The sequence below is a fragment of the Chenopodium album genome, chromosome 20, assembly GCF_948465745.1.
Source record: "Chenopodium album chromosome 20, dcCheAlbu1.1, whole genome shotgun sequence".
NCBI classification, from domain to species: domain Eukaryota; kingdom Viridiplantae; phylum Streptophyta; class Magnoliopsida; order Caryophyllales; family Amaranthaceae; genus Chenopodium; species Chenopodium album.
In genome coordinates, this window is record NC_137853.1 from 40,956,950 (window position 1) to 40,968,226 (window position 11,277).

Here is an 11,277-nt window from a genome sequence, read left to right on the forward strand (position 1 = left end):
CCATTATTAACCCAGCATGGTAATAGAGGCAGGCCGATGGGGTGTGGGTCATGTGTGGACATCAATTTCAAAATTTAGCAAGAATCGAACATGAGCACGATAGGCTATCTCGATGTCGATTTGTTTATTTTAACCAAATTAACAAAATGCAAAGATGATTAGGGGAGTTGGTTGGTTGGGGCGGCACAACACGTGAACAAGCTCTGGTTTTTAAAGAGCGACACGTGTTTGACCCAGTATGACTATTTTTTAGTCGTCTAGACACGAGACATGCTAGCATAATATGTGGACCTACACGGCCCATCTTTTCCAAACGGACCGAAGAGTGGCCATCCAAATACTTTGACGGCCCAAGTATAGATAAGGGCATAAGGCCCATAATTGTCCCGCGAATAGAAAAAATCCCGAAACTTCAAATCATATAAATATATCAACCATTTTTAGGGCTTCTTTTTGTTGTTGTGTAGAATTTGCAGAGGACAGTCGTCAAATACACAAAACTAACTCTTCGTCGGTGAGTTCTCTTCTTCTTTTTTTTTTCAAGAACATTAATTTCAGTTTTTTTTAATTTATCTAATTCCTGATATATTGTTTGTATGGTTTGATTTTTTTAATTTTTTTTTTCCTTCATTGAGTAGGTTAAGAAATTATCAAAAATGTATTTGCAATTCTACATCAACGATAATGGCGACAAGGTCTACACTACTAAGGTTCTTTCTTTTTTTTTTTTTTTTTTTCTTTTTTTTTTTTTTTAATTAGCTCAAATCGTTTTTAATTTGATTATTTATTTATTTATTAGTTTGCTAAAGTATGTTAGTATGAGTAGATAAGTGTTGATGCTTTGATGATATGTTACTTGTTATACTGAAAAATTTGATGAAAAATGAAGCCTGGATTAAATATAATATGATAGTATCACATTATAAATTTATAATTGGAGCACCCTTGTTGGTTGGTTAATTATTTTTTAATTTTTATGAAATTTTAATTTTAGGGTTCTTAATTCGAAGTTTTGATTTGATTTCATTTCATGTGATATTGCAGAAGGAATCACCTGTCGGTAAGGCCACACAATCTGCTCACCCAGGTAAAATTGCAGCTACCACCTTAAACACATTGCGTCTGCATAAATTGAACAATTTGTTGTTGTTGTTGTTATTGTTGTTGTAAACCCTAGAAGGCCATTTTGAAGAACACGAAACGGAATTTGATTGAATTTTGTTGATGATGAAGTTTGTATTGTTGCATATGTTTAGTCTGATGAGGCTTCTTTCGATTGTTATGCTTGAATTTGTTATGGTTTCTTAATTGTTAATGTAATCCAAGGTTGATTTCAAGTTGTTCTGCATTTGTGGATGATTACTGTCATGGTTTTCCGATTGCCAATACTATAGGGTTGGTATTGATTCGACCTGCTGAATGCTGATAGGAGTAATTTCAGTAGTTGGCTGGTCCGATTGGTCTTTGAAAACTTAAAGGCTTTGTTAATTGTTTGTCCATCTGAATGGGCGTTCTGTGATGTTCTCGAGTTAATTTTGATTCGAGTACCTCCCATATAAGTTGGCTGTAGGCTTTTAAGCTAATAGACCATTTACTTTGGCATTTTGGGTTTTCATCACTTTTTTTTTTTTTTTTTTTATAAAATGCATTCATGATTTATCCCCTGACTATGTTATGTATTGACTATGCAGCTCGGTTTTCCCCTGATGACAAATTCTCGAGGCAGAGAGTTCTGTTAAAGAAGCGTTTTGGACTCTTGCCTACCCAACAAGCTCCTCAGAAGTACTGATAACGGATGGCATGCCTGTCTGTTTGGGGCTGACTCTTGCAAATCAGCTTATTAGTGTTAAGGGAGCATTAGGGATTGTTAATTGAGTAATATTTGTAGTGGAATGACCTTTGTCTCTCGTATGTTTTGTGATGCAGACTATAGATTGTTGAGATGTCGTTTTAAGGATGTAATTCTAAGAACAAATCTTACCATGATATATTTCAAAATTTAATTCCTTGGCTCCTTGCATATTTTATACTATTTTGCTCTGCTTTTTAGTTGTGGGGGAGAAGATAGTGTTAAAGGCTAAACTAATTGAGTTTGTTGGTAGGGAAAACTAATGCAAACATTGGATTCAATTAAGTTGTAACCTACTGGGAGTTGTAGGCCTTGTAGCTAGGAGGTAAAGTTTGGACCTTTATGATAATTCTTTTTACTACAATATAGTCCATATGGTTCACGCTTTTTGAATGATAGGTTTATCGCGACCTCCTAACTATGTACTAAACAATATCTACGACTACTAAACAACTTTTACCGATGACAAAACTAAACAATAGCTAAAATGACGCATAATATAGCTACGCCTACTAAAATATCAAATTCGAATGACTGTCTTGCGAGGTCTCTTATTGGCATGGGTAGGAGGACATATGCGAGTTCATCTTATGGTGGATTTCAGAGGTTGTGATCAAGCTATTGAAGGAGGATGCTCCATCCAACTCTCCATACATTCACATAATCCTGCCAATGCAAATCTCTTATTCATGAAGGGAGTGTGAGATTGATCGACGAACTTAGCTAGGGATTGTGAGATTGATCGACTAACTTAGCTAATTATGAGGTTAATTCGGATAAAAAAATTACTATCTTCAAAACGATTAAAAGAATTTTCGTGCCGTTTTATTAGTGGACCTTAGCGTAGTAGCGTGGGCTCGTAAAGACCGGGCTAAAAATGACGATCACTAGGATCTTGTTTAGTTTGTTCTTTTTGCTTTGGTTTTTCTTTTATCCCGCAGAAATACAACAATGGAGGATAAAGCTCGACCTTCTTCTTCCTCCTCCAATGCCGATAAAAAGCGAAAACGAGCTACAGACTCCGATTCCGACTCGCAACTCAACGACGATGACGAAGAACTCCTCTCTCTTGGCAAGTTCACAATTTCCAACCTCGTTTCATTATCTTCTTGAATTTTGATTCGTAATCTCAATTTCATCTTCATCTTTTTCGTTGAATTGAATTTACGATTTATTCGTAGGTTTTGACCTAATTTTAAACCCTAATTTTCTATAATTTGATTTCTGGAAAATATTGCAATGATTTTTTTGTTTGTGATTTTTTTACAGAGAAGAGTCTTACGTTTAGTGATACTTTAGTTGCTCTTCGGATGATGCGGGCTCAATTTCCCAAGCTTGAGAAGGTTTGGTATCATGATTCTTCAAATTCAAGCTTTGTTCTACTTATTGATTTTTGTTTGATGATTTTAATTAGTATATGTTGATGATCAAATCCAAATTATGTGCTTTAGATTGCAATTTTCAGTGTTAGATTGATAGTTGCTTAATGATACATTTTCATGTGAAATGCAGAGGTTGTTCTAGGGATTTTTCGCGGTGTTAATGAGTTTCATTGTTGAATTTTATTTTGTGCTGAAAGGTATGGCTTTCAAGTGTGTGTTTCTCTATCTTGATGATATGTTCAATTGATTGTGATTGTTTGATTTGAAATCGAACCTAATCTTTCAGTGTTCTGCACTCCCTTAAATATGTGACTTAGAATTTTATGCTTGTAATTCATTGCTCCCTGTTGAATGTAAGCTCGAAATTGAAGAAAGGTTTATTGAAGGATGCACTTTCTAATGAAATTTCATAGGAGTTGTAAAGTTCTAGTTTCTTGATGTACTTAAGGGGAAAGTTAAAAGTGAAGTTATCCCCTACCTACTTTAATGGGGAAGCAAACTTTGATTTAGAGGTCTTGTTAACTGATTTCACGCTTTCTTATGTTCAGGTAACTGTCAAACCCTTCATCTTACGTTCGCAACTGTATAGCAGTGTAAAGGATAGAACTCAGGTTGATCATGAATTAGAGGTCTGGTTCCTTAATTGCTTATCTTATTTTTTAAAACTTGGTTTTATTCATTATCCCGTGTATTCTGGATCACATGATTTTGTATGGTTCCAAGTAGCTGTCTTAATTTTTGCATTCTGGAAGATGTGCTTGATGTGTCATTTTTTTCTTGGGTCGTTGTTCAGTTATCTACAACAACGATAACATCATTTGAGTATATTATCGTTAATATAGGATATGCGTAGGTCCAAAAAGTAAGCAGTGGTGCAGCCTTAGATGCAATACCCTAAATAATTTAGAAATGACTATTAGAGAGGTTGTTTCTTAAAAATCCATTTACAATGATTAGAGAAGCCATCCATTCACACTATGTCCTGCAATAATGAAAATGCAGCAGACGAGTACATTAGAATATTCCAATTAATCTGTACTATACTAGTGGTTAGCCTCTGTACTATACTAGTGATTATGGTGCAGAATGATGAGAATGTAAGAACTAACTTTAGCAAAGTAGGGACACCGGTTCATATGCTTGCTTCTCCGTGATTGAGCCGGTTCCTTGTATCAAATTGACTACAATTTCACAATTTTTTAAAGCAGTATCAGATTTAAGTATTCTCGTTTCTGCATGTACTTTGTTGGAAGTAGAGCACTGGAAACTGGAAATTATTGAGTCCTACTTCTTACAAAACGGAAGAAGATAATCACCTAACCCCACTATTTTTTTTGTCAATTATCTGTTATCATATACTGTCAAGTAAGCAGCTGTTGGTACTTTTACATACTTCCTCTTAAATTGGAGAGATATATATCATGTAAGCATTTACATCCCTTTCTCTGTATCATATGGTTCTTTACGGCGATTCATGTTAGTCGACCGCAAATCATTATGGGATTAAGGCTTAATTGTTGTTGTAAGCATTTACGTCCATTGCATAGCTTTATGAGGATTATGGCAAATATTATTAACGAGCCTTACTTTTTGCAGTTGTTGAAGAGGGATAAAGTTCTGCGCGTTTTTAAACTAAATACAGGGCAGGATGATCATGCAGTAATGTTTCTTGAAGACTACATACAGCAGGTTGTTTATCTACTTTTGCATGTTATCGTTTTTCTTTTTTGTGATTTGTCACCAGTGTTGCCTTATGAAGTGCTAGAGCTGAACCAAATTACCTTAACATTTTGTAAAAACTTCTTGTGAACTTATGAATTTTGCCTTCCCTAGGCTCCATGTGCTAGACTGACTAGTGAACTTTAGAATAATTGTTGTATTAATAGATTTTCTGTATTGAATTCTTGTTTGTAGATAGATAATATTTCAAAGACGATAGGAACTAAGAAGGAAAGTGACTTTGCTGTGTTTGGTTGGTTCAAGTCTCATGTTATCACGTCCAAGTTAGAGCCAAGCATTTCACATCAAGAGCTTGTAAGTTTTATTTGTTGGTGATTTTTTGCTTTGTTGCTGTATTCAGCTGAAGCTTGAAGGTGTATGTGGCTCTCAGCGATTGTGAACTGTGAATTCCAGCAACTCGAGTAGCTAATTTTACTTCCATACATGTTCTCTGTGGTTTTGACACCTTCTTTGTCTAAATGAAGTTTAGTTATTTATATTTTTCACTGGGTGTAGATTTTTCAATCATATTTTTCTATGTTCAGCTATCCATGAGTTAAAATTTTTCTGCTCTGGTAATAAATTTCTCCTTAGCGAGTATTAGCTGGTTGAGTCTATCGCAAAACTATGTTATTATTTTAACCTTGGAATTTGTATAAACAATTTATTCTTATTTTGCCTCTTGCTTGTTTCAGTGCTCCCTGTTATCAGCCGGAGGAAAAATGAAGGACGAATATATTTCTCTCTTGGTTAACGCAGGCATTATTGTATGTGAATCTAGTCCCTTTTTATTATTAAATTTCCAGATGAACTATCCTTTTGCTGGGTTAGCTAAGAAAGTAGCAAGCATATTTTATAGTGCATATGCAATTCTTTCATACATATAACTTTGTTGTAAAATTTGTAACTCTACTGTTGTATTTGTAGACTCGACAACTTATTGATCCAAATGTTTACTGGTTTGCTATTCCAAATATTGGCTCGATTCTAAAGGGGATCTCTCAGGTATGTAACTATGTTATCCCTGCATGGCTGCATTCTAGAATTCCAGTTATAAACCCTTCCAAGTTTGACTAGTATACAATATGATTAGATAATTTTGTGTACCATCAAACTAAGAATAGTTGTCTAGTTAGAGGACATTGGATTACAAAATAAGTTTTGTAGTTTGTAAACTTAGGAAAGCTAAAAATTCTAGAAAACCCTTAGGCCCTGTTTGTTTTGATGGAAAACATTTTTCTTGAAAAATCATTTTCTAAAGATTACAAATTTCAATGGAAAACCATTTTTATGGAATTTAATTTGCAATAGAAAACATTATTTTGAAAAGGGTTTTCCTTTGTTTTTTTGTTTATAGGAAACTTATGGAGAAAAAGGAAAATAGGAGTAAAAGGGAGGGGAAGGATAGAAGAGAGAAAGTAGAGAGTGAGGAGTAAAGAGAAAATGTGACATGCTTTCTTTACGAAAGGAAAAAGTTGGCAAATAGCTAGTAGGAAGAGGGAGGGGATTTGGACAGAAGGTAAATGTTATTTTCTTAGTTATTTTTATTTTATTTTATTTTTTTTATTTTTTTTATTTTTTTTTATATAAAATCACAAAATTACTATTACATGGATAAATGGATACCATAAATGATTCTAAGGCTTTGGATGTTATTGTTTAATTATTATATATTAAGACTTAAGTTATAGCACTATTTATTAGTGATTTCAAAGTCTATCTTCAGCTATCCACTCTTCACAGGGTCAAATATTGCCCGTATTAGAGACATATAGTCTAATGACTCTTCTTTGCTTGATGTTTGTCCAGGGGAGAAAGGAATTGTTGTCATTTCTGAATCGGAGGAAATACAAGGAAATGATGCTGGCTTTACTTGAGAAAAAGCGCCTTCGGTTTTCTCCCCTTGACATGAGATTTCATCTTCGCGATTTAATTGGCTCAGGTCACCTGCAGACATTTCAGACTCCAACTGGCATAGTAGTTCGAGTTTTGAAGGATTAGATTTCAGACAAAGTACGTTTTTGCATGTTCCCTGTCAGAAAACTGGATTTGGTGAGCCAGGATGTTAAGCAGTTATATTTTAGGCAAAGGCGAGGTTAAGGCAATCCAGTGGTATAATGATGAATTACAAAATGTTGCTGTGCCTTTCGCTAGGCCTTCTCATATATGTTGGCTTGTTGTACAATTTCACTGGACAGGTAGCATTAGTTAATCAGATTTTTACATTTAATGGAAATTTTAAATTGTTGTTACTTTAATACAGTTCAGATTTACTATTTGAGTTGCATTTTGGGTGAAATCTGGTGGTTTACACATGCCATTGTTGTACCATCCTTGCCAATAAAAACCAATGCTTAAGCCTTTATGCTTTATTACCTGACGATTTCATGAATTCTTGCTATGGTTATACCTATTGAGTGAAACAATTCTTAATATCCTTCCTTGCCAATGAGGCATTAGCATATAGATTTACGCATTTTAATGGTAGTGATGGTAATGACTTTATATGTAATTTAGGAGTAATGAAAGTCATTTTCTTCATAATTCCCATTACCACACTACCTCCTCTAAAATTTTATAAAGATATAATATGCTTGGAGGATGTTTGGGAAATAGCTGCTTTGACATGGACATTGGCATGGGACTTACCTTGCAAAAAACATACAACTTCATTACCATTTCCAACATTTAGTGTTGCCTACCAAATTTGCAGTCATGTACCGGAATTGTTATAGCAAGCATTGTAGTCATTGTCCTGTGTTTTCTTTCGTCTTTTGTGCATCTCTCCTTGTAAACTGTCTTTGCTCTGTTTTTATTTGTTTATGAACTAGGCAACCAATGCATTCTGTGCTTTGCGATTTCAGGTGGGCACTTTTACGCTGAGTGATGCCTCAATTCAGACAACAGAACTTCCGTTTGGAATCAGAGGTCAGGCTTTAGGCATGTATGTTTGTTCATAACATACTGGAACACTATTCTATTTTTAAATTCGGATAGTTCTATTGGTCAATATAAAACTGTATTTATCTATAGAGGTGACTTCTATAGCTTACCCATATTTTTTTCAATTTTTGGTCTTGGCCTTATTTCATTATACACTCAGACACAAGATTTTAATCATGTAGCATGAATATTAACATTTAATTTTTTATTATCATCTTCCTATTGTTTTTTTTAACTATCTGAATTAAGGAATGCACATGTATACTTTTCTTTCTATGTTATTAATTTTATGACTTTGCTCACTTCCTACTGAAAAATTATCTAGAATCAACTCCCCTGCCTCTGCTAGCTGATCATAAGAATTCTTATCGTTATGCCAGGAATGATTAATCTGTGGGTTTAAGAGGATCTACCTTCCTATGCATCCTTATTGGACTGTCCTTATTAGCAAAGATGTTTTCTTTTTCTATAAACATAACCTTTTAAAGCACGATCTCTGCAACTGGGACCCTATCTCCTGTCTAAAGTTATCCAAGATACACCCCCTTTTTTTTTTCCATCTCATGAGAATCTGATGAAGCACTTATGAAGCCTCTTTTACTACCTGCTTAGGAGATTTTCATGTACATGATAACTATGGCGGGGAGTGCTATTTAGCATGCCGTGTAAAACTCTGTTTTCTATCTTGTCATTGTAATCTTCGGGTAGAATTTTTCTTGTTTGTTTTTCATTGAGATGTCATATTATCATTTCAGACTTGGTTATCAACTGTCATACTAACATTTTTGTACAGAATTAGCCAGTAATAGATAGATTAGGATGTGCTTAATTTCTGATTAAACATAAATGACAGCCACAGAATTGTCAGGGCCTCTCGGACTCTGTCAGACTACAACCATAATTTTGGATTCTTGCTTTCTATATTTGATGTTGCATTGCAGCGGTGATAGACTGATAGGTTCAAAGTATTTCATGTTAAGCATATTGGAATCTTGGTGAAAGCTTTTTATATCATATGATTAGTTAAATTTTGTTATTTATGCATGATTAGCATGAATGTTTTACTTTGAAGGTGACCAGTGTCACTCACAGGCACTCACATCAAATAAGTACAGTGATGGATCTTTGCAAGTGATAGTACATGTAACTGTTTTTGTTCTGAAAATTCACGTATACTGACATGGAAACCGATAGACTATAACAGCATAAATTATTTTCTTTAGGTGCAATGTGCAATAATTGGATTGTAAGCAGATTTCCATGAAATTTTGCACTTTGAAGCAAACTAGACGGGGCAACGAAAATTGTTTGGATTGAGTTAGTTTTGGATTAAATGTTGCTATACAATAATGTTTTGATTTTGGGGGAAGGGATTTGAGTTGAAATGTATTCAAGTTGATGATTAGAATATTATGAAAAAAAAAAAGCCTTTTTTAAGCCATTAATTCTTAATTAAGATGGAATTCAAGTTGCTAGTATTGGTTGATTAATGAGTTAGGTCAATCTTGTCAAGTCTGGTTTTAAACTTTTAACCAAGAAGTTATTTTGAGATATAAGTATGGATCGTATTGCTCATTTATTTTAACCAAGAAGTTATTTTGAGATATAAGTATGTATCGCATTACTCATCTATTATTACGCGTTTTAGATAATTGTAAGTGAGAAAGAAATATGAAGCTAGTTTCACGGAATTATATATGAAGATATAAATTATTTAATTGTCAACTTGTGATTTCTTTTTTTGTAAATAAATTAGAACCTTGTAGGATGTAATTACTTGAGAGGCTAGTTAATTGCTTTTTGTTAATTATATTATCTTATATAACATGTAAGTGTACGGATGTCAATTTCATTAAAGTTGGTTTTCTATCCGTTAAAAGTTGATTTTATAATCCTAAAGCTAAACACGTTTATCCTTTGTTTCTCTTAATTAAACAATATCACAAATATTAGATGTATAACTTTGCAAGCTATCAGCAGCCAATTGATGCGTGTAGTCCTGTCAATTGCTAAAGTTCAGAAAACCAGAATATAAATTCAGAAATTAAATAAAAAAAATTAAATAAATATAAACAAATACATGTAAGATTAAGACTGTTTTTAACTACACTGATTGTTCTGTCTTTTTTGTTCATGTCACTTGTTAGTTAGGAAGATAACTGACATGCATAGGTTGTTGTAGATTAGTGAATAAGTTGTCTTTAGATGATTAGCTAGAAAATTTCACTTAATTTTCAATTAGAAGGATTACCTTCCCGACAATTTTTGTTTTTTAAGAAACCATAAGAAGACTACAGAAATAGTTATAGACAATAGAAATGACCTATCTATTATAGAAATTTTCTATTTGCGCTTCTTGAGAGAAACGACATTCCTTCTTTCAAATGAAAACCCTTTTCCAACTTGAGCAAAAATCGCTTTAGCGTAGGAGGAATAATCTTCTCCCCTTATTGGTAAATTAGTGTGGTATATACTAGATTGAAGAGAAATCTCTCCATAATCATATTTTTTTTCTTTAAAATTTGGCTTGAGAATATTGTAGCCTCATGCAAATTTAGCTGTTCTTAACTATTTCATACAGAAAAGATTTAGCTTTACAACTGTAGCTTTTTCTTGCTAGTAATACACCAACTCACTAATGTTCAATATAACAGTGTTTTCATCCAAATTGTAACCAGCTTGTTATATGCAATTATTTGCTGAATAAAACTAATTCGAGTAGTACATTAGTACATATAATGTGAGGCCCATCTATGTGGATGTATTTTTTTCGACATTGCCATGAATGATGTTTAATTGCATATGCATGAGGTAACAATTTTGGTTGGACAAGGCTACACTCCTTGAAGGTACATTATACAGGGAAAATGTCTACATTTTTCGAGTTTTATTCGTCTTTCCATTGATTTAAGATACCTTACGAGTACATCTCATAAGGAACTTGTATTAGACTGGTCTAGTAGTTGACGTGTTGTATCTAATGGTCCCACGTTTAAGCATGATGTTGACTTACAATATTGCATTGTGATCCAATAATTTCATCAATATATCTCGCTTAAAGTACGTGTTTCTCAATCATTTTAGCTCGAATTTAGTTTATTTCATTGTCCACTTTGATAAATAAATTCATACACATTAAACGAACCTTTTTTTTTACACCATAATTAGCTAAATATCACTCATTAAGATTTCTAATTGTTCGTTAAAAGCTAATTATAATAATAATAAGTTGTTGGTATTAAGTCTGTAAACGACACTTATAAACTTTGTTAATGAAAGTAATATTGTATCTGACGTGTGGTTTTTTTTTTTTTTTTTTCACAAAAAAATTATTTTAGTAAATCTTTCCAAACATTGTGCACGATCAGCCAAAAGCAAACCAAC

At 33.4% G+C, this 11,277-nt stretch overlaps 2 protein-coding genes across 3 annotated transcripts; both read left to right on the plus strand.

The window, feature by feature from the left end:
* Nucleotides 1-469: 469 nt before the first annotated feature.
* On the plus strand, nt 470-2,020 carry NOP10 (nucleolar RNA-binding Nop10p family protein). The gene is made up of 4 exons (XM_081655363.1): nt 470-514; nt 639-710; nt 1,045-1,087; nt 1,692-2,020. Exons 2-4 carry the CDS (start codon nt 657-659, stop codon nt 1,787-1,789), a joined length of 195 nt encoding a protein of 64 aa, XP_081511489.1. The 5' UTR covers nt 470-514; nt 639-656; the 3' UTR covers nt 1,790-2,020.
* A 949-nt stretch (nt 2,021-2,969) lies between these two features.
* Nucleotides 2,970-8,128, plus strand: LOC145598462 (uncharacterized). 2 transcript variants are annotated; one of them, XM_081654821.1, is made up of 8 exons: nt 3,047-3,192; nt 3,780-3,860; nt 4,828-4,920; nt 5,146-5,265; nt 5,646-5,717; nt 5,878-5,955; nt 6,760-7,148; nt 7,815-8,128. In XM_081654821.1, exons 1-7 carry the CDS (start codon nt 3,160-3,162, stop codon nt 6,949-6,951), a joined length of 669 nt encoding a protein of 222 aa, XP_081510947.1. In that variant the 5' UTR covers nt 3,047-3,159; the 3' UTR covers nt 6,952-7,148; nt 7,815-8,128. The 2 variants fall into 2 exon arrangements, with proteins under 2 accessions (XP_081510948.1, XP_081510947.1); XM_081654822.1 differs by lacking the exon at nt 5,146-5,265 and having other exon boundaries at nt 2,970-3,192.
* Nucleotides 8,129-11,277: the final 3,149 nt, after the last annotated feature.

Excerpts from the sequence above, each read along its gene's own strand:
- NOP10 (XM_081655363.1), top strand. The coding sequence starts at position 657 with ATGTATTTGCAATTCTACATCAACGATAATGGCGACAAGGTCTACACT. Across the intron at positions 711-1,044 it reads ACAAGGTCTACACTACTAAG|AAGGAATCACCTGTCGGTAA; the intron begins GTTCTTTCTTTT and ends GTGATATTGCAG. Across the intron at positions 1,088-1,691 it reads CACACAATCTGCTCACCCAG|CTCGGTTTTCCCCTGATGAC; the intron begins GTAAAATTGCAG and ends TTGACTATGCAG.
- LOC145598462 (XM_081654821.1), top strand. The coding sequence starts at position 3,160 with ATGATGCGGGCTCAATTTCCCAAGCTTGAGAAG. Across the intron at positions 5,266-5,645 it reads GCATTTCACATCAAGAGCTT|TGCTCCCTGTTATCAGCCGG; the intron begins GTAAGTTTTATT and ends TGCTTGTTTCAG. Across the intron at positions 5,956-6,759 it reads TTCTAAAGGGGATCTCTCAG|GGGAGAAAGGAATTGTTGTC; the intron begins GTATGTAACTAT and ends ATGTTTGTCCAG.